This window comes from Giraffa tippelskirchi, chromosome 2 (genome assembly GCF_054371585.1).
Source record: "Giraffa tippelskirchi isolate mGirTip1 chromosome 2, T2T-mGirTip1v1.2.pri, whole genome shotgun sequence".
Taxonomy (NCBI): domain Eukaryota; kingdom Metazoa; phylum Chordata; class Mammalia; order Artiodactyla; family Giraffidae; genus Giraffa; species Giraffa tippelskirchi.
This window is the reverse complement of record NC_137276.1, coordinates 197,245,369-197,269,323: the sequence shown is the minus strand read 5'-3', so window position 1 is coordinate 197,269,323 and position 23,955 is coordinate 197,245,369. Positions and strand designations below refer to the sequence as shown.

Sequence of the window (23,955 nt, the reverse complement as noted above, 5' to 3'; positions counted from 1 at the left end):
AATAATCACAGGGTTCTGGATGAAGGTAAGTCTGAAATGTAAGAAAACTCGGAGTTGGACCTACATACCACTAAGAAGTTAATTTACTTTCCTTCATAAACAGCACATTAAAATATCAGAAATAATTAAGAAATTTACATTTTATCTTCAACATCTAGTAGAAGACAAAGATTCTCTTGCAACAATTTCTTACATAAAAGCACAGCTGTATATCAATTTGCTATAGATATGGGTGTGTAAAGAAAAGGGACACTTGGGAGTTCAATTTGATGATTTACTTACTCAGCTGACAGATAGTTGAGAAATCTGTCATTAACTGAATGTCTACTATGAGCCATGTTATTGAGTGTATATATATATATATATATATATATATATATGTGTGTGTGTGTGTGTGTGTGTGTGTAATATAATTTCCAACTTTCCTAGCCTGCCAGTTAGGTATTATTATCTTACTTTACTCATGAGATAAATAAATGAAGCCCCAAAACATACATCTAATTGTGGCTAAGCCAGAATTCAGAAAATGACCTAATGTCCAAGTCAATTTTTTTTCATTGATGCATTGCTTCTCTATTCATCCTCCAGTCAGAATTGTAACATAAATACTGTCCATTTCTACTGCTTAGTGTCACTGACCCATTTTTTTAATTTGGCATATATTATGTAACCAAGGGCTACTTAGTAAGGGACAGAATGCAGTTTCTTAAAATATATATCTGATTGCTATTTGCATAATGAATAAGGAGCTTCATAAGGGCACATTTTATGCCAGTGCCTCGAATTGTTTTGTTTTTTTTTAAAGGTTGTTACATGAAAGAAATTAATTCCTCGGTTACTTGCAATCCACTTGTTCTCATGGCAAAATGTAGAGCAATCCCCATTATTTTTTGCTTAAAATAGTAATGCACATAACTTTAAGATGAAAGAGAGGGGAGAAAAATTAAAAGGAAAAGTTAAGAAGGGATTGTTAACCTTATTAAGATGAAACATTGATTTTTAAGCATGTAGAGGTGCTTTTCAAATAAACAGTGAGGAACCAAATAACCTGTTAGGATCTAACTAATCACTATTTTATTGTTCCTCAGATCAAGATAGTTTAGTGGTCGAAGCATAGATTAGATGGAAAATCAATGAGATAATTTCCTAGGGTCTAGCTCACAGATCTTTAGAAAGCTTGAATAAAGACTAATTTGTAAAATAACCAAAAGCGGAGTGTTTCCAAATGAAACTGGAGAGGGAAATGGTAGCCCTCAATAATGCAGTCTGGAAACCTCCAAGATTAACAGTATCATTTTGGTGGGAGAAAATCCACCCACAGAAGGATAGCATTTTAAACGTAAACTCAGACTATCATACTAAATTACAACTCTTCCCTTGTATGACATCTGGTGGTTATGGTAATATAATGGTAACAAAGGCATGCCAGACAATCACAGAGACACACCCATTCTTCTTTGACTTAGATTTTGATCCACTCCTTGTATATGCAAGGATCCAGTCTTTGCAAAGTGCCAACACCACCTGGGCCTGTTTACAATGGGGGATCTTATTCACAAATCTCTCCTGCATACAGCAGAATTTAGGTCCCTAACTTTTCTTGGGTCCTCAGAGCCAAGGAATACTTTACCAGATAGCTACCAGGAGTGAGACAGGGCACAGTGTCACCCTAAATTTAGGATGAAGCTATCTGTCAGCTCTCTCTCCTTCAATTCAATTCATTAGAGAGTAAGGAAAGAAGCAGAGAGTTGATATATTTCTTCTCAAAATTGGGAAAATCCAATTGAGTAATCTGAATGAACTGGAACACCACACAATTCTAAGAGAAACTGCAAAGCTAACAGGTTCCAAGGGAAGAAGAGAAAAATAAATAATCCCCACGGAGCCATCCCATGGGAGCTGCTGAACACTGGACTTTGAGAATTCAGGAGGATACAAAATAAAACCAATTTTAAAGATTCATTAAACCTTGTGCTACACAGATAAAGGCAGAGTACAAATAACTATATCAAATTAAACTGCAAATCAAAATGTAGGTAATTTAATCAAGCCACCCCCTAGAAATCATATCATAGTAAGTTCCTATCATTAGTAAGTTGACAATTCCTTAAGTTTGGACCTCACATTAGGTAAATGTGTATACCGTGTTAAAGGGAGTCTGGTTAAGAAGAAATATAGTGATGAAAATACAAGAGAGGGTATAAATTTATAACTAATAAGATGTACCAAGAAAGAAGACTATGGCACAATAGGGAAATATTTGAAAATGATCTGTGAGAATTTTGCCTAGCTAAGCAGACTGTGTTGTTCTTATACCTAAAATGTTCACACATATAAATTATACTATTTAAGATGGAAAATGATATTTCACTAAACATCTAATTTCACATGGATGAGGACAGGGATGGTAAAAATTTGAGAAACATTTTAAACAAACTAAAACATCTATGTAACACTACTTTTTTAATATGACCTAACTCTGGAAACATCTGAAAGAATGGACTTTATATTGAAAGTTCTTAAAATATCAATAACTGCTCTTTGATAATCCTAATCTTTTCCTAACAGTATTTTAATGATAATCCCAACTTTTTCTTATTTAGATCCTGAGGGCCATGTCAAGTCGAATCCTGAGTCCCCAGTAACAAATTTCAAATAATAAATTGCTAATTCATTATCTTAATTTCAGTAATTATAGTATAAATCCCAATTTAAATTTATCTTGCCTCCAATTTTTTCTTAAAAAGAACCAGATCAATTAAAACCAGAATTAAACAAATAAGACTTGCAAAAAACTGTTTAAAACAGTACATATGCAATACATTATCCTTCAGCTTATAATGATGGAACTCTCAGAAACAGCCACTGAATGGACGGTTTTGTCATGTGTCTAGTACTTTCCCAAACAGAATCCTTTAAAATATCTTCAGGAAAAACTCACTTAAAATATGACAAAAATTGTCATGAACGAATAATTATAAACAAGAAAAATAACTCACTGGCACTCAAAGATAGCATGGTTAAATGCTTTTTTTTTTTTCCAGTAGTTGGTTGTAAATTCTGGTTCCATTTTATCAAAGTTGGATGGACTACAAAGATAAGTATATACTTCAAGCAAACTCTTGAAAACTTTCTTAGTCAACCTCCAAGCAGTCTTTGGGAGAAATCAAAGTAGTGAATAGCTTTTCATTAGCGTGATCATTAAAAAACTTCCTTTTCAAGCTACACATGTAACTCAGAGCTACGTAAGCTATCACGGAATTAAATCTTCACTGAGACTTAACGTAAAACAATACTATATCGGCTTGGCTATGGTGCTACTTTTGTAAAAAGAAGAAACTATCTAACATTTGAGGTAACTTAGAGCACAGAGCATATCACAAACATCTTAGAGACAAGCATTTTAAACACTTTAGCCAGTGCTTCTCTGACAGCAAGTTCTTTAAACAGAACTTAACAATTTTTACAATATTAAAAAAAAAAAGTCCCTCAAAAATAGCCCATCAATGCTAAATCAATCTTCCTGTATTTTTACAAAAATAGAAGAACATAGAACTACAAAATTGTATTCCTGAAAGAATGAGCATTTTCTTTGTGGTTCATCTTTTCCTGACAAGCAATTGGTTCAAAAAGAAGGAAAAAAAAAAGTCAAACCAAAAATTAAACCATGTATTGATAAAAGCAAGACAAAAAAGAGAGAGAGAGAGAGAGAGAGTTGCACAGTTGGCAAAGGCTCAGATGAGGGAAAGAAATAAACAAAAATGCTTTTCTTCAATGTCTAGGACTCATTCTGCTTTCTCAAGAAAAGGCTCCAAACCAAAGTCAGCTGGATAGCACTTCCTCTTTTCCTTCCACGTCTAATATGTCCCACTGCAGAATGACAGTCCCTGGCAGCATCTTTTCCCAGGGGGCTCATGGATTCATGCTCCAATTTAACTTGATAATACTGTGTGTTTCAGTACCACGGTGATTCCTTGCCCTTGTCTTGATGCTGTAGACCTAGAAAAGGTGTGAGAAATAGAAAAGTATCAATATGTGTAACACTTGAGAATGGGCATTTTCTATAATGCACTAGATACAGAAACCAAAGTGACAACTGAGCTCACAAGTTTAAAAAAGCCAACCAATACTAAGTGACCAAGAAAACTCTAGACTGGAGCTGTGCTATTAGAACAGTACACATTCTTTACTGTGGCTTTTATCTTACTGGAGTAGGTGTGAATAATAAATAAAATAATATAAATGAAGCTTTCTTATTTCTAATATCAAAAGGAACTGATATGGGGAAAAAATGATACAACTGATCTCTGGGGCATATTTAGGCAACGCTTCAGTTAACACTTTTCAGCAAACATCAGATGATACTTTTGAACTAAAGTAGTGAACTAAATTTACTTATTTTTATTGCCTCCTCTTTCAGAAAATATTTGTGTGTGTGCATTCAGTCGTGTCCAGCTCTTTGTGACCCCATTGACTGTAGTCCGCCAGGCTCCTCTGTTCATGGAATTCTCCAGGCAAGAATACTGGAGTGGGTAGCCATTCCCTTCTCCGGGGGATCTTCCCAACCCAGGGATTGAACCCGGCTCTCTTGCATTATGGGCAGATTCTTTACCATTTGAGCCACCAGGGAAGCCCCACTAAAGCAGCTGTAGTGATTTTATTTCTTGTCTTTCAACTTGTCAAAGAATTGTGTAAAGCAATGGATGTCATTACAAAACAGATACAATTAGTCAGTCATTATGGGAGTCATTAAGACAATATACTAAACAAATTACATAAAATGAAAAAGAACAAAAAAGAGTCAAAGAAACACCTCATAGGACCACAAGGCATGATCTTTGGTTTTATAGCATTTGTATACTGGGAAAAAGCAACTCTTTCTGAATGCCAAAAGATTAGTTCCATCTTAAGTTTTATCTCGTGTACTAGCATTATGTTTAGATAGAGAGGCCACAGTTTCCCTTCCTCATTTCAAAAGAAGAGGAGGATGATAAAGAGGAGAAGGAAGAAAAAAATAAATAAAAAGGATCTGGGGCATACCAACTCACTCTAAGTTTGCTTTATTCATTTTCAAATAATTTTCTGGTCAGAATAATTTGCAACCTGACAAAGTCTCCATTGGGTGACTTTTATAATCTAAACCACCTTAACCGACAATCTGCTGACTGCATAAATATTTTTTTCATTATTGAAACGTCTCATCTTCTGTATGACTCAGTATTTTCCACACTTGAAGACCCCATCAATCTATAGAATGTCAGCACTGCAAGTCATGAATAGTGTTGGAATCATCAAGTGGTTTGAGTGTCTTTTTTTCTTCTTAAGTAAAAGCAATCCCTAGTTTGCCTTGCAAAGAGAGATGACTCCACCAAAATCATGTTAGCCTTTTTCTGTGGACAAGGATTAAGTTACTTAACATAGTAAATGGTTGGAACAACTCGCTCTTCACTGTTTGTTTTCGAGTCTGTATTACTCCAAAGCAAACCTTAAAAAAATCAATTCACCTATGGCCTACAACATATTAAATGGCTAATGTTGTCCTTTTGGCTTAATTTCTTCTCAGTGATGGGACATAAATATGACTTTTCATTTGATTTCCAGGTATCCATACCTGTAAATTTAATATAAAGAAAAGGAACAACCACAGACAAAAGACTCTACTACTAGTAAGTTGTAACAGGGCTATGATTTTCCTTGTTAAACACTTGTTGAAGGAAGATCAAAATATTTAAGAATCAGTCAGTACACTTAGTTTTCCCAGTGGTGAAAGGAGACAAAATAATTAACCCATGATTCTTAATGTGGTCTTGTTGTTGTTCAGTCACTAAGACATGCCCCACTCTTTTTAACCCCATGGACTGTAGCATGCCAGAAATCTCTGTCCTCCACAATCTCCTGGAGTTTGCTCATTTTCATGTCCATTGAGTCAGTGATGCTATCTAACCATATCATCCTCTGCCACCCCCCTTCTCCTTTGCCTTCAGTCTTTCCCAACATCAGAGTCTATTCCAATGAGTCATCTCTTCACATCAGGTGGCCAAACTATTGGAGCTTCAGCTTTAGCACCAGTCCTTCCAATCAATATTCAGAGTTGATTTCCTTTAAGATTGACTGGTTTGATCTCCTTGCTGTCCAAGGGACTCTCAAGAGTCTTCTCCAACACCACAGTTCGAAAGCATCAATTCTTCAGTGCTCAGCCTTCTTTGTGGTCCAGCTTTCACATTCATACATGACTTCTGTAAAAACCATACTTTTAACTGTACAGACCTTTGTTGGCAAAGTGATATCTTTTCTTTTTAATATGCCATCTAGGTTTTTTCATAGCTTTCCTTCCAAGGAGCAACGGTCTTTTGATTTCATGGCTGCAGTCACTGTCCACAGTGATTTTGTGCTCCAGTTGCTTCAGTAGTGTCCGACTCTTCCGACTCTATGGGCTATAGCCCACCAGGCTCCTCTGTCTGTGGGATTCTCCAGGCAAGAATACTGGAGGGGGTTGTCATGCCCTCCTCCAGGGGATATTCCCAACCCAGGGATCAAACTCAAGTCTCCTGTGTCTCCTGCACTGCAGGTGAATTCTTACTGCTGAGTCACCAGGGAAGCCCCCACTGTGATTTTCAAGCCCAAGAAAAGAAAATCTGTCTACTTTTTCCCCTTCCATTTGCCATGAAGTGATGGGATTGGATGCGTATATCTTTAATCCATGATCCTTACATGATCTACAGATACTTGGGGGTTCCCCAAATTTTCTTATAAAAACATAAAATCCACTCTATTATTTTGCTACTATTCAGACTTTTTCTTTTTTTTTGCTTCTCACTCCCCTAAATCAAGCCTATATGAAATTAATTTATAACATATTTTGAAATCTACCTACTGGCTTGCTGAAATCACCCATGTTTATCTCTTGATATTAGTAGCTCAGTTTTAGGTTTACTGTTTACTCTGTGATATTTTCAATGAAAGTAAAATAAACACCACAATGATAATGTTAGCAAACACTTTCTTAGGGCTGAACACACTAGACATTGTGCTATTTTATGTGAAATATCTCATTTAATGCTTACAATCATGCTATATATATATATGTATACACATTTTATGGATATATATATATATACACACATTTTATGGATATATATATATATATATCTCCATTTACAAATGAGAAAACTGAGAGTAAGAGAGGTTATGCCAACTATTATGTGGTAGAAGCAGGACTGAAAGTTGATGGTCTGATATCAGAGTCAATGGTTTTAACCACAATGCATATGGCTCTCCTTTTGTGGATTATATTGTCTGTAGGCTGTGACAGCAGCCTGTATTCTTGCAACTCTCTGAGTCAAAATCCTTTCATTAAATCAATTCAAAGAAAAGTCAATATATTTTAAATATTGATTTTTGCACTATTTAGAAACACCCTGATTTATCAGAACTGATACCAGTGTTAATAAATAGTTCTGTGTTTTTTTTCTTTTAAACTATACATTTGCAAAGCTTTTCTAAGTCACAGAAGATAATTACACAGTAGTTTGTTATACTTCAGATCGTGTAAGAGGACATGTTTTATGAACAGATGTGTAACCACTCCTCCCTGCCCCCAACCAAATCAACTGCCACAGTTTGAAAACTGAAGAAGTAGGGTGGCCATCTGACCCACGAGGCGTTTGTCAGAAATGGGACCAAAGAACAAAGACATCACACTGTTGGCTTCAGAGTTTGAGAGTCTGAGATCAAGTCAGGAGAAAAACCTGAAAGAAAACACAAGCCCACAGACTCAGTTCCTCCCTTCAGTTCCAATACCACCACCACCTGACCATCAAAAGCAAAAAGAAAAACCAAATCCAGGCATAGAACAACGGAAGTACAAACACAGGAAAGATACATTGAATACTTAGGAGTAGGAAAGAAGTTTTGGTTAAAAGAGATCATATTAGGATTTCCCTTTAAAATTTGAAGAATCTGACTGTATAACAAGGCATTGTAACTTATTTTCTAGCTGAAATTTTTAGGAAGCCTATTGCTTCACAGATTTCTTCTCTTGCAAAAAACCTCTGGGAATAATGAAGTGGAGATGGCAGCAGGGCGTGCCTAAGCACAGAAAGTCTAGAAACTTCCCCCTCGTTTCCTTCAACTCCTAGGTGTCTGCTGAAAACATCTTAAAGTTCCCATGGGCTCCTCTAACAAGGATACAGAAGTTGCTTCAGAGAGATTTCTGGCAGGCCTGCCTCTTTATCCCATAGCTGTGATGTGGGTACCCCACAGCAGGAAAAATGACATGAGCCACCCTAGCTGAGCACCTCAAAGGCATCACAAACTCTAGGAAGCTGAATTTGAAGTAAATAGTCATCAGTGGAGCACCGTATGGAGAATGCACAGAGAAATGGTGGGGGAGGGAATATGTTTGCAAACAAAAGCAAGATAGGAATGAAATGACAAAGCTAAGAAGCAGACAGCAACCACTTAATCGACAAAGTTCACGATATGACTAACTGGGAAAACAGGCAATCCCTAGGAGAGAGTGAGGGAAGCATCTGAGAAGAGGGTTCAACTGGAAGTGGGACAGTGTTTTAAACTGAGCAGTGATTCTTCATTGGGCTGGACTACAAATACTCAGAATTGATGAAGTAATTATAGCACAGGGAACTATAATCAATATCCTCTGATAAACCATAATGGAAATGAGTATGAAAAAGAATGTATATACAACTTAGTCACTTTGCTGTATAGCAGAAATTAACAACACTGTAAATCAACTATACTTGAATAAAATAAATTAAGAGAAAATGAATTGAAAAGATAAATTTTCTGCTATTGGGTAGAAGTAAATAATAAACTGGCTTACTGAAAATGTTATACTACAGTACACCTGAGTTTTAGGACCATGTGATTATCAGTCATATCCACTAGAAAAGCATATCTTACTTTTAAAGAAGAATAATCCCTTGACAACATCACTGACTATCACTCTTAAGTAACTTTAATATGATTCCAATTAATTTTATTGCTGGAGATAAAAGAGGTAATGTGGTAGCCATGCACTGGTGAATATGCTGTTGATAAAAAGAGAAGAAAAATAGGAACATAAACCTGGATGTGCAGGTGGAATATTTTATGACTGAAAAGTAATGAAAATACTAAAATGAAATACTTAGTTTCATAGATATTAAGAGTCTAGAAAACCCCTGTGGATCAGAATGCTTGATACTATATTAAAAGACGTTGGTGGTTTATTTCTACATTTAAAACATGAATATCTGCTTCATCCTTGCTTTAATAGAGAAAAGTCATAATTATCACAAATACAAATATACACAATGCTGTATTGGATGCTATATCAAAATACCCAGCCTTCACGAATAGCCTAACATCTACCACTGACACACTGTCAAATGATAGCAAACTACGTGATGTGAGAGACAGTCACATTATCTTCTTTTACTTTATAAAATTATCACTGATAGTTATCATACAACTGCATTTGTTTGAGCACCTGGGCAATCAATTTAAATGCTAATGAAGAATATTTAAATAAGATCTACGTGGAGGTAGTACCTTAACACTAATGAAGGGGTAAAAATAAGAGTGGAGGGCTATTCAATTTGGGAACTGATTTCATTGCACGTAAAAAGATAGATCATGTTTAAGCATCACGAAGAATTCCCTTCATTTGTTTTTAAAACTTCAAAAAAACTCCTCAAAATGTCATAGATTTGTTGTTTAAAGATCAAGTTATGAAGTATTTAGAAAGTAAAAGTTCTATATAATGTACCCTGTCATCACAAAACTTGCTGAGCATACTTCAGATGTACATACATACACCACTGTTTATCCTATGTGACAACAATGCTTATTTCACCAGTGATATTGACTTGCAAAACCATTTCATGTCAGTATATGTCGATCAACTCTTTTGAAGAATATTAATTCTTCAATATGCACAATATTCATTCTTCCCTATACAATAAATCACTCAATTCTATATAGATATGTGTCATTTGAATATACACACACACTGTGTGTGTGTGTATAAAAATATATTTGTTACTTATGTGAATATTTTGGTAGATAAGATAGCTTCCTGAAAATATATTTGTATAATCGCTGAACCCAAGCATATATATTTACACTTACATATTTCATGGTGAGTGGTAAATGTTTCAGGAAGTTTGCATCAATATTCATATTTTTACTATTATCATTATTATAGAGTCAATGTATCTAATTGTTTCAATTTGCATTTCTTTCAGTTCTTGTGAAGCTGAACATTATGTGATTTAGTATTTCTTCCTCTGTGTTTTATCTTTTGGCTGACTTTCTATGCTTTGATTAATAACAAAATAATTTCCTCACTGATTTCTAAGTGCTTTTTGTATGCTAGGTATATTAGTATTTTTTTCATGTATCACACACATTTTTGGCCAATTTAATGAGCACTAAATACCTCCATACTTACTACCTAAACTTTGGACAATAATTATTTTAAAAGTAATCACAAACAAGAATGTATTCTTGAACCAGACCAAAGATTAAATTTATTGTTAAACTGAATTACAATTATTCATGTATCATTACAACTCTTACATACTAAAACAATGACAAAAGATACCTAACTATGATAGCATAATTGTTTATTAGCAGAGGGAGCATTCTCAGTGTGTAGAGGTATTTTCTTGGGTGCATTTAGAACTGTCTTAAAATTTCCATGTAGTTATCTTGTCAGAAACAATGAGGTGAAAGCTGTCTAAACCTGTCAAAATATCTTTAATTCAGATTCAAAAGAGAAGGAGAAATTTAAAGCCCATTGAACTTGATGTTACTGATAGACCATGATTCACTATATTATTGGAAGAAGCATGGAACCCATTCACCTGAGGCCAAGATTGCAGGTGATTAGCAGTTCAGTGGCCAGGTGTCTCCCTCTGCTCCTGGCCCAAGCGGCAAACACACTTAGTCTGTCTGCCCTCTCAGGACCCTCCTCCCTCGAAAACCACAAACTCATGCACTGACTCTCCAGCTTTTGCCCTTACCGATATCCATTTTCTCAGATTCCTGCACTTTAAATGCTCAGCTGGGAGGGAACTGGCAAGTACTTTAAGCATAAGGATATGTAATTACAAATCTGAACCAGTCATTCTACAACTGACCTTTTTGACAAATATAAAATACAAATCATAGAGTTGATAGTTCTTTTGTTATTGTTTTTCTTTAAATTTTTATTGGAGTATAGTTGCTTTACAATGTTGTGTTAGCTTCTGCTGTTCAGCAAGTGAATCAGGTATACATATACATTATCCACTCTTTTTTGAATTTCCTTCCCATTTAGGTCACCACAGAGCACTGAGTAGAGTTTTTGATCATAGCAGCAATTTACCATGCTCAAAATATGAATGTCAGTATGATAACCTCTTGGCTGAGAGAAGCTGGGGCCCAGGAGGTGCAATATGGTATGTAGACACTGCTCACCAAGTCAGTGACCTCAATTTCAAAAGCAGATAAAAAGTAACTTTGAAGACAGAGAAAAGAATAAAGGAAAAAAGGAATGGAGAGGAGTGAAATAAAATACCTTCTGTAATTTCTTCTACAGACTTTCCCCCAGAACTGGAGAGCAACAAGCCCCCCCCAAAAAAAGAAAAAGAAAAGAAACGCCTGGATCATTTATTGTAACTGAAACCACAAGTTATAATACTCTCAAGAGATTCTAACTATCCAGACATCTGCTGGATAACAAATGCAGCCAAACATGCATCTTTAAAAAGGTTTCTAGGTTATGCAGTGACAGCTTTACGATCCAGAAAATAGATAATCCAACCAGAGGCAGAGGTAATCTGGATCTACTGCTTATCCATAAAACCTTAATTAGGGACAAAACATCAGCACAGCAAGTATTCTACCTGAAACTATGGTAGTTAAGGACTCTCAAATTTTAACTGCAGAAGTACAGTGTATTTTTTATGCCTACTTAGTTTAAGTAATCATTCTCCCCATTAAATCAAACCATATTGGAAAATATTCAGTAAGAATGAGACATGTTGCATATAGATCAATTCTTCACTGACATCAGTAATTTTTCATCTCACTTCTCTGTGACATGAACACAAGCGTGCTCTCTGACATATTCCAGAAACCTCTGCCCAATCCAAGCAAACATAAATAGGGCTTCAATGACTGTGAAGATGCTAAGTGTCATCTGATAGTGCTCAAACAAGGCAGCTATGAAAATAAGCATTATGACACATGCTTGTGGTCGACAAAAATTAAATCCCTAGTATATCAGGCTATAACCAACCAAACAAACAAACAAAAAATGGCATATTTTGGCCTCTCATCGGTCTCGTGCAAAAAATTTTTTTGGTCATCTTTTTGCCAAGGAATTCAGAACATGTTGGCCACAGACAACTGTTTGTGAAACTATAATGTTGATAAATAGAATAGGAGAAGAGTTAGCCAGAAAGTGAATAAAAAGAACTTGTCAATTCCACAGGCCACATAAAATTTTGTATAGAATCTTTGTAGGCTATTTGAAAGTTAATGTAAAATTTCCTGGATACAAGTTATGAAACAGATTTTGTCATTCAAGCTGTTTCTTTTAGATGTACCGCTATATGTGATACAGTAAATAGGAAAGCAGTACTGAAAAGATAATTTGCTGATACAAAATATTCTGACCCTTGAAACAAGCCTTTTATGCTTTGAGTGGTTATTTCTTTGGAATCATGTGATAATTAAATAGGAATTTTTCAACCTCTATGGCTCCCCTCCCAGGCAAGCAAATAGGCTTCTCTCGGGAAGACATTGTACTTTGACAAAATCGTCAATCCCAATGACAGGAAGTTGATGACAACTCCTTCAAGAAAACAAACGAAAACTGTGAAGCCCATCTTTGCTTGCAATTTTTAAGAAAACGTTTCGGAAAGCAAGAGATGCCACCCAGTTTATATAGCTACCCATAGAAACTTGTTCATAAAATTAATACTAGAATGGAAAAAGAACACATTTTAGCTCACAGCTTTTGAAGATAGCAAATATTTTATTAATGAAGTTTTGGTGAATTTAACTACATGCATAGTCTAACTTCCTTGTTCTGCACATAAAATTTCCTTTCAATTTATGAGTGCCAAGAACAAATATCCCAATAATCCATAATCATAATGAGATAGGATATATTTTTTAGTAATCTCTGATGACACCACCTTTATGGCAGAAAGTGAAGAAGAACTAAAGAGCCTCTGGATGAAAGTGAAAGAGGTGGGTAAAAAAGTTGACTTAAAGCTCAACGTTCAGAAAACTAAGATCATGGCATCCGGTCCCTTCACTTCAAAGCAAATAGATGGGGAAACAGTGGCAGACGTGATTTTTTTGGGCTCCAAAATCACTGCAGATGGTGACTGCAGCCATGAAATTAAAAGACGCTTACTCCTTGGAAGGAAAGTTATGACCAACCTAGACAGCATATTAAAAACCAGAGACATTACTTTGCCAACAAAGGTCCATCTAGTCAAGGCTATGGTTTTTCCAGTCATCATGTATGGATGTGAGAGTTGGACTACAAAGGAAGCTGAGCGCTGAAGAACTGATGCTTTTGAACTGTGGTGTTGGAGAAGACTCTTGAGAGTCCCTTGGACTGCAAGGAGATCCAACCAGTCCATCCTAAAGGAAATCAGTCCTGAATATTCATTGGGATATTCATTGAAGCTGAAACTTCAATACTTTGGCCACCTGATGCGAAGAGCTGACTCATTTGAAAAGACCCTGATGCTGGGAAAGATTGAGGGCAGGAGGAGAAGGGGACAAGAAAGGATGAGATGGTTGGATGGCATCACCAACTCAATGGACATGAGTTTGAGTAAACTCCAGGAGTTGGTGATGGACAGGGAGGCCCGTTGTGCTGCAGTCTGTGGGGTCACAAAGAGTCAGACATTACTGAGCGACTGAAGTGAACTGAACCACATGGTAGAGAGTTCCAGATGGAGAAAACTATATTTTAAAATGTGAAAATATTCTGATGACCCTTCAAATCCTTATCTTCTTGATTCTTTATCTTCCCTTTTCTCATAATCTGCCCAGTAATATAAAAGTACCCGGTTTTCATTGTATGGCCAACACCAGCTGACACCACTACTGGGAAATTTGGCTCTGACAAATATTACAGCTATTCTTCAAGAACAGAAATAAATTAAACTAGAAACAGAAAGTGATGGAAGAATTTAAAGTTTGCATCTCTATCATGCATGAGGCCTCACATCTCCAGTGTGACTTTGTTTTTCTGTTTGAAAAGTACCATACGTATGAAGAATAATGAGAACTGTAGTTCTACACTATGTGTCAACATCTAGAAAACACAGCCATGTGCATTAGTTCATTGGAATCTCCTGGTTGTGTCAGAGTAGGAAGTATCATCTCTATTTTGCATCTAAGAAAGAGGAGTGGAGAGATTATGAGATTTGTTCAGCACAATATAGCTAAGAGAAAATACAGGTCCAGGAATCTATCTTTTGGCCCTCTGCTTTTTCCATAAACATTGCAAAGATTAATGTTCCCTATATATTTGCCATCATTTTACCATCAATTCTTCATCTTAGCTCCCTAAATTTGGGCAGAAGAGTAAATTATTGATAAAAATCAATATTTCTCCTCTTTTTCCTTGTCTCTTTCTCATACATACACAGGAATACACATATGCAAACACACTCAAACATATTTTGCTCTTATAAATTCCTCCTTCTCTCCTCCTTAAACCACATTAGTGACCACAATACCTTCAGTCCCAAAAGGAAACACAAATTAACAAACTAGTCTTCTCCGCTTTCACCGAAATGCATAAATACACATGCAGGATTTCTTGCCATCTGTTTTTTTTCCAAAAAAAGGCATATAGGGTCTTCCCTGGTGTTCCAGTGGTTAAGACTTTGCCTCTCAACGCAGGGTTTGAAGGTTGGGTCCCTGATCCCACATTCCTTGAGGCCAAAAAACCAAAACTTGAAAAGAGGCAGTATTATAACAAATTCAATAAAGACCTTAAAAAACTGTCCATATCAAAAAGTCCTTTTAAGAAAAGGGCATCTAAATGTGCTTCTTCATCTTTTTTTTTTTTTTCAGTCAGCAACATCACATGAAACATACTTCACTCATAGATACCCTCTTAATGGCAATCACTTGATTCCACTTCTGAGATATTATGAGCATTGTCACAATAAACATTTTTGTACCTCTGTCCTCACATGCTGCTGCTTGTATTTGTGTGGTACAGACTCACAAGAGGAGAATGCCGGGTCAAAATTTATAAGAATTTTTAACTGTAATACATATTTCAGTTTACTTTAAAAAAAAAGCTTACACTTCTCTAATTTTGTAATAGCAATATATGAAAAATAACATTTTCCCTTAACCAAGATGTCTTTTACAAGGATTTGCATAGACACACACACACACACACACACAGAGGTATTTATTTGTATTATTATACAAATGCATCTTAAAACATTCAGAATCCTTTCAGAAGGTGTCTGCATTTGTCCTGTAAGATTGGAGGAGGATCTCAGAAAAGAAATCTCCATGCTTTGGGCATTGTAACATTATGGCACCATCCCAAGGGTGGGCTTCCCAGGTGGCTCCATGGTAAACAATCAACCCGCCAATGCAGGAAATTCAAGAGACATGGGTTTGATCCCTGGGTTTGGGAGATCCCCTGGAGTAGGAAACGGCAACGCCACTCCAGTATTCTTGCCTGGGAAATCCTATAGACAGAGGAGCCTCCATGGGGTCACAGAGGAGGACATGACTAAGCACACACACACACACTCCTATGGATAAAGGGCCAGGATAGAGAATGGGGAAGATCTACAGCACTCTGGGAGAGCAGGGGAGTTTCATTACGGTCCTGCAGAATCTAGCCCTGGATGCTGGAAACTGACAGCAGTGCTCTGGAATGTATTTCTCCCTCTGATTCATCATCTTGCTACTTTTAATGCAGATCTCACTCTCTGGCTGGGATCTACTGGCATTCTACATGCATCTCAAAGACAGTTTCCATTACCCTTCTGGTCACGGAACTGTCATTCTGGACATGTGCGTTATACAACTAACACCATTCAAGAGTGTGTAAATACTGTAACATACTTTTGGTGTGTTTTTTTTTTTTTTTCCTTTCAGTGAAAAATAGGCTTACGCCACAGGCCAAAAGAAAAACAAAGGTTTGCAGAAAGAGTGGAGCAATCAGCTGTTAATTACTAGAGTCTTTATGTTATCAAGTCATAATAAACTGTCAAAAAAATAGTAAAAGTCCACAGGAAGTATTAGTTTACAAATATTCTTCCTAGTCTTTTTTTTTAATCCACAACTATTTCTTTGTGACATTTTAGTTATCCTAATTAAGGTAATGCTTTCAAGGTAAGCATCCAGAAATCTGTAAATCTCTATCGACCAGCACAGCTGTCACTGAAAAATCACATAGTCCTAGGGCTGGCTTCTATATTAAAAAGCCACTTAATGTGTCTCCCTGCTGAAATCAAATGATTAGAAGTAAGCTTCTCTGTCTATTCTATTTTATGACACTATTAAATAAAATTCCTTAATTTCCTTATTTGTAAAAATCATTAATAATGTTAGAAAAGACTACAAGGAATCGCCAAACCCCACAACCTTCATAAACGTGTTAAATGAGTAATAACTATGCTCCAAAGAAGTGGTAAAGTAGGAAGGAGTGACATGGCTTGTAGTTGAGCCTTTATCATATATGTTCCTTTAATGCACTCTCTTCTTTATACTGAAAAATATCTTAGTGCTTTAATATTTTTATATAATTCATACTATCCTGTTAATGATTACTGTGGCTCTAGATGATTTCTCTCCAAATTTAATACATCTCTCTTTCACTGTAAAGCCTGGAATTGAAGCATTAGGTTATCAGGTAAATATTCAAATGTCTTAGGTGGGTAACTCTAGGTTTCCTTTAGTCTTTTTTCGTAAATGTATATATCTATAGAGAGAAACAAATTCAAAGAAGTTATTTTATGCGAAGCTCATGATTTTGATATCTTTAGTAATCCAAATACCAAAATTTGTGACATTTTAAAATGAGATGTTAAAAGAGCTTAGCAAGGTTATTCTGAGAACTTTCATGCCTAAGTTTTGCCCAGGCTTGTCAGCACCAGACCACCTACAAGAAAGAACGTTTTGAGATGTGATCTAGAGAGATGGCAACTTACAGGCTGGATGAAAGAGCAAGTGGTAACTTGATATCCGTTTCTCTTTCATAGAAACTGCTTGTCCATTTGCTGTTCTAGTAAGTGAACTATTTTTACCCTGGTCTTTTATCTCCTGCATCTGATAAAACAAAGATATTTATATTTCTAATGGATTTCAATGTAAAGCATCCATATAGTATTAAGCAAGATTAACCACCATGATCCTAAGCAAAGAAGTAATTTAATTAGCCCATTTCTAAGGGAACACTATATAATTGTGAGCAATAATTACAATTTAGATTGCATTTAAAATACATTTTTGTCATTTATGAAAGATGTCTTTTTCACAAAATATTCAGATAAGAAGATTCATATTAAACTTGACATCTATGGGCTTCCCTGGTGGCTCAGACAGCAAAGAATCTGCCTGCAATGTGGGAGATCTGGGTTTGATCCCTGGGTTAGGAATATCGCCTGGAGGAGGGCATGGCAACCCACTCTGGTATTCTTGCCTGGAAAATCCCCATGGACAGAAGAGCACGGTGGGCTACAGTCCATGGGGTCACAAGAGTCGGACATGACTGAGCGACTAAGCACAGCACAGCATGTATATATATATGTATATACATATATACACACACACACATATGTATAAATATAAATATATATGTATAACTGTAAAGTTATAGTTTTACATACATATATATGTAGTTTACAGGTCTTATACCATAAAAATTTCAGAAAACTATTTAAGGTGATTTTACTCATAATATTTTCAGACACAAAGTGTCTATGAAGAATAAAAAAAGATAAGGTCATTTGTGAATTTCTCACTTCCCTTATTGTTGCCCAGTGCTCCCTATCCACTATCACAATTTAGGAGTTCAAATATATTTTTTCCAGGTTTCTTAACAGAGTATATCTATATCCAGGTTAATCAAGCCCATCGGTATAAAGCTCTCTTCAGAAATAATTTGCTACGTGCCTCAAAATTTGTGAGAATACTACAAGTTTTCCTGGAAAATTTCATAACCTCCATTTAGCAAGAAATTTTCATATCTATTAACTATTGTAGTGACAGTTTTTCTCTGTCTAGGAGGAACTCTGTCCCTTTCTATGATGAATAATTTTGATTGCAATATCTGAAGGTATATTCATTAATGAGAGGTGACTGCTTGATATCTGGCCATAATCATACTTTGGGGCAGAATCATATAATGACTCACTCATTGAATCTACTACTTAAGCAAACATATCGTTAATGCTTAGCTTCCCAGGTGGCAACAGTGGTAAAGAATCTTCCTACCGAAGCAGGAGACACAAATGTGACATGGGTACAACCCCTGGATTGGGAAGATCCCCTGGAGTAGGAAATGGCAACCCACTCCAGTATTCTTGTCTGGAAAATTCTGGAAAATTCAAAGGACAAAGGAGCCTGGCAGTCTATAGTCTATTGGGTCACAAAGAGCCAGGTTCCTCTGTCCAAGGGATTCTCAAGGCAGGAATAGTGCGGTGGGTTGCCATCCCTCCTCCAGGGGACCTTCCCGACCCAGGGATTGAACACATGCCACATTTGTGCCTCCTGCATTGGCAGGTGAGTTCTTTACCACTAGTGCCACCTGGGAAGAGTTACACACACAGTTCGTGCTTATATGACAAAATGTTTGAGAAACCAGAAAGTATATAAATATATGTTAATTCTCTTTTAGCTCCAGATTTCTTGAAAATGTGATATAGTACAGAATATTATTGACTATTGTTTGGTTTATTAAATTTTAGGCTACCTAAATATACATTAGCAAAAAGAACATGTATACCTCAACTCTAAGCTGTTTATGTATATTTTATATAGAATTATTGTGACATTCCTCAAAGTAAAAAAAAATTACAACAAAATTGGAGCTAAAATAACATGAGGGATGCTAAGAAAAGTAAATCTGTGAATCTAGAGATGAAAACCCTCTTAAACCCTGAGCAGCTTGTGTTTACAGAAAAAAAGTCACAAAGCATGACTCTTCTTCCTTTCTGTAAATTTAAATACAGTGGATGAAATGGAACTTACAAATAAAGTCAACTTTCTATTTCAGTAAAAAAGACCTCATTAACAAATCTTACTTGAAAAATTAATTCAAACTGGCTGGAATATGCAACATTGTATGTCCTACATCAGAGAAATTGTTGTTAATAACAGAAATATGACAGCATTTCCATAAGATGCATTTTTTGGTCATGGCCACTAAAAAATGAATTGTAAGTCAGAATTTACCTAATGTCATCAGGAAAAAATCTGAGCATGATATTCTTGCATTCATATATACATATCTAATAATACATTGTATCAGAATCACAAATATTTCCACATTTAACTCTCTTCTTCCTGACATACAAAGGGTACCATACAATACTCTGAGATTACTGAATTTAATCCTCCATATCCTGAGTCCTCTCTTCTTTACACTTCTAGGTATTTTCTTCAGATTCACCTACCCTTTCTAAACTATACCTCTTCACAGTAGCTACATGTTAGGTGAAAGTTACTAGGAGAAGTTGAAAACCACATGGCTTTTCTGATGAAAAAAGAGCAATAGCAGTTCCCAAAGAGCATTCCATAAGAAGTTAATAAGTATGCTAAAAACAAAATGTGCCCAAAAGAAAGTCAGGTGGAAAAATCTCCTATTAAGCAAAATTTAAGATGTTTCTTTACTAAAGACTGCATAATAGCCTTTTATATACTAAACTGAGTTCTGATCTCAACGGGATGTACAGAGAAGGTAAGTTAACAAATTCATTTCAGCAAAAATCTTTCTGTTTTTCAATTAAGCCTCTTATCACATTTAGGAACTAGTATTCTCAAGGAACAGAACCCAGTTCTGTGACTGCTAAAGAAAAGAGGAGAGTTTTATGTGAGATTTTGATAACAGCGTTTTGGTAAAGATGGGTATTTTGCACAAGGAGGGCAGACAGTGATGCTCTATGATTATATCAACATACTGATCATTCCAAGAGATCTATATGTAATATCCATTCAACAGAGGGAGCAATAAGTGATAGCGAAAGTAGGGCCAGGGCAGGGTGAGGCAAAATTTAAGGATTTATGTGCTTGTATGCCCCAGAAAGTGAATATCTCTTTAAATTTTGTGTTGTGGCACTTCACTCTCCTCATCTTACCTTGGGCCCTTCAGAAAAGATGGACTATCTCTCTTTATTCTTAGAGAAGAATTTTGTCTACCAAACCACAGAACTCTATTTTATTACTATATTATAATATTCTGTAATAAATCTTTTAAAAATTAATTTTAATTAAAATATTACTTAAAAAAATTAATTACAGTTAAAGTAAATTCTCTTTATATCTTTAAGAAATAGGTATCAAAATAAACAGGTTATCTCAACCCCATAGTTCTATGTATTTACATACCCAAGAAAATTAAAAACACATGTTCACCCACAAACTTGTACATGAGTATCCATTACAGCATTATCCTTATTAGCCAAAAAGTAGGGAAAAAACCAACTGATAAATGAATACACAAGATGTGGGGCATACGTGCATGCTAAGTCACTTCAGTCATGTCTGACTCTTTGTGACCCTATGGATAATAGCCCACCAAGCTCCTCTGTCCATGGGATTCTCCAGGCAAAAATACTGGAGTATGCTGCCATGCCTTCCTCCAGGGGATCTTCCTAACCGAGGGACGGATCAAAACCACCTCTCTTATGTCTCCTGCATTGGCAGGTGGGTTCTTCACTTTTAGCACCATCTGGGAAGCCCACAAAATGTGGTATATCCATACAATGGACTAATGTCCACCTCAAAAAGGAATGATGTTCGGATACATGCTACATGGATGAATCCTGAAAACCCAGGCCAAGGGAGAGAAGGCAGACACAAATGACCACATACTGTATGACTCTCTATATATGAAATTTCCACAGTAAGAAAATCCATAGAAGCAGAAAGTAGATTAGTGGTTGCCAGGGGATAGTGGAAGGAGGAAATTGGGAGTGATTCCTTACAGTTATGGGTTTCTTATGGAGGTGATAGACATGTTTTATAATTAGATATAGAGATACTTGTAGAACATCATCAACATACTAAAACCCACTGAATTGTAGGCTTTAGCATATGATAGGTGAAATATTGTTCGATAATAATTTTTTTAAAGCTAAAATGAGTGAGGGTCTGAACACTTTCTCTTATGTAGCTAGAATTTATATTGTATCTATTATGTGCAGGGCACATCTTTAAATGTTTAACTTCATTAACTTACTTAATCCTCAGCACCATCCAGTGAGACATATTTTAAAGATAAAGAATTAAAGGTACCAAGCAGTTTAAAAATTTGTCCCAAATTCTGTAGCTAGCAAGGAACAGAGCTAGGCTTATAAAATCAGGCAGTTTAACTTCAAAGCTCATGTTGCACACAAATTACTAGCAGCAATGATCATTATAAGTTGGGATATATACTTTCAGGCACATACATGCATATGTGTGTATAAAGATAGATTAAAAAGCATTTGCATGGGACTATATATACTAGAGGTCAGCAAACTATAGCCCATAGACCAAATCAGGCCCACCATCTGTTTATACATAATCCATGAGCTAAGAATGGAAGACTGGATTTTATATTTTTAAATGGTTGAGAAAGAAGGAATGAAAAAAATAAGTATCATTTTCACTGACACACAAAAAGCATACAAAATTCAAATTTCAGTGTCCATAAAAGTTTAACTAGGCATAGGTACACCATTTATTCATTTTTTGTCTGTGGTAGTTTCTATATTATGAAAGCAGAGTTGAGAAGTGGCAACAAAAACAGTGTGATCCCCACAATGCATTAAATATTCCTATCCGGCCATTTACAGAAAAATTTTACTGACCCTTGGATTATACCATACAAAGTACTCTAAAACTTTCTTAGGTCACTAAGCATTACATAATATTCAACCTCCTAGACTTCTCAATTTCATTGAATGACTGCAAAATAAAAATGCACCTATAATTATTAACCCTCTTCCCTCCTGAGGAAATAAGTGTATCCTTTAACAAATACCTTTCAAAATGGTTGGATTAGTTTATTTGCCTCCTAATGTGAAAATAACCTACACTTTGGTGGCCTAAGAACCTGGACTTTGGAAACTTTCATGCCTATATCACCTGAATGCAGGCTCTTTTCACAGCTGCTCAATAGCCACCTAACATAGATGTTGAGTTCTGAGCTCTTTTGGGTGGCATGGTTAGGTCAACATTGCACAGATTGTATACAGGGACTGTCATTCTTTTCAACCATCTTACCTTTCCAGCTTGGGCTTATGATACAGAAACTTCTGTTCTTTAACAAGTAGATAAGTGGAAGAGTAGCTACTGCTCTTCTGTTGTCCCTCTTGAGGACACTGGGGGCTGTCAGATCCCTCTGTATTCTGTGTTGAGATACTCATTTTCCTGCTGTTTGCAGCATAGAGCCTTCAGCTGTCTCTCTCTGGGAATTGCCTTCAGCTGAACAAGGCCACCTTGCCTAATGTAATGACTGTTTTCCCAAGGGCAAATACACACAGTAACTGATCAAAGTGAGAACACAAAAGCCCATCCACCTTGACTTAAGGCAGGATAATTTTAAAAGGCCATCCCAGCTCCAGAACTCCCTGTAGAATCCACTAAGTTTCCGTTGAACTTATTCATTGGGAGATTTCTCCTGGTTAATTCTTCTCTTATTGTACAAATATGTTGTCCTAAGAACACTACTACACAAATTTTCTACAAGCAAAATTGTGTCTTAGAGTTTGTTTCTCGGGGAAACTGACTGAAAACACTCCTAACCCTTCCTAAAAGAAGAGAGATTTGATATTTGATATGATGCTTGAGTTTAGGAGAGGAAAATGAGTCCTGAAGCCTTCATCCCTTCCATCCTCTCTTTTTGGGGTCAGACCTCATGCAGGGAGATGCATGCTCCTTCTGCTACCTGTGTAAGGTAAGGCATGCCTCAGGTTATACTTTTCTGTGGCAAACCCGACCAATTATTATTGCTTTTCACAGTAACAAGGCTCTAAATTGTGTGACAAGGAAGATGTCTATGGGAATCTTCTCTGAAGAGAATATTTTGGTAGGATTGGATCTACCAGAATCTAAATTTAGATGAAGATTCTAGGAAGCTCAATTGTGGTAGTAAGCCTAATTTAAGATCTCTCATTTGGCCTAAACTTGTACTGATGCAATGGCTCAGTGGGTTTGATCCCTGGGTCAGGAGATCCTCTGAAGGAGAGAATGGCAACCCATGGAAATATTCTTGCCTGGAAAATCTCATGGACAGAGGAGCCAGGCAAGCTACAATCCACGGGGTCATAAAGAATCAGAAATGACTGTGTGACTAAACACACACAGGTGATAATTATCCTATGATTTTACCTATATCTTCTTGATTCCCTTGTCTTTGTTCAACTGGGTTAAACTTACGGACAGGAATGAATCATGATCATCATCCTAAACCCACAATGACAAAGAGGAGCACTACATACATCCTATAGGTAAATCTTCATTCCTTAATATTAATCATTTACAGCCTAATATAACAGTTTTAATCAATAGTTTCATTCACCTACATATAAAGGCAGATACTACCCCAGCAATGCCTTAGTTTGGGGCAGATTTGGGGTCAAATATAGCTTGGGCATTTAAAATTTAGGAAGATGGTTTCAAATAGGAAAACTGAGTCATTTCCTTATTAGTAACTGAAATGGAAAATACCCATCTCAGATTTAGTTTAAAAATTAA

The 23,955-nt window shown here is 36.1% G+C and overlaps 1 protein-coding gene across 4 annotated transcripts in view; it reads right to left on the bottom strand.

Annotated features, from left to right (window-relative positions):
• Positions 1-787: 787 nt before the first annotated feature.
• VGLL3 (vestigial like family member 3) overlaps positions 788-23,955 on the bottom strand; it is a 51,281-nt gene continuing 28,113 nt past the window's right edge. For all 4 annotated transcript variants that reach the window (XM_081550976.1, XM_081550987.1, XM_081551003.1 and 1 more), the window contains exon 4: positions 788-3,999. In XM_081550976.1, coding sequence (XP_081407102.1) covers positions 3,956-3,999 — 44 coding nt within the window. In that variant the 3' untranslated portion in view covers positions 788-3,955. The remainder of the gene's footprint in view (positions 4,000-23,955) is intronic.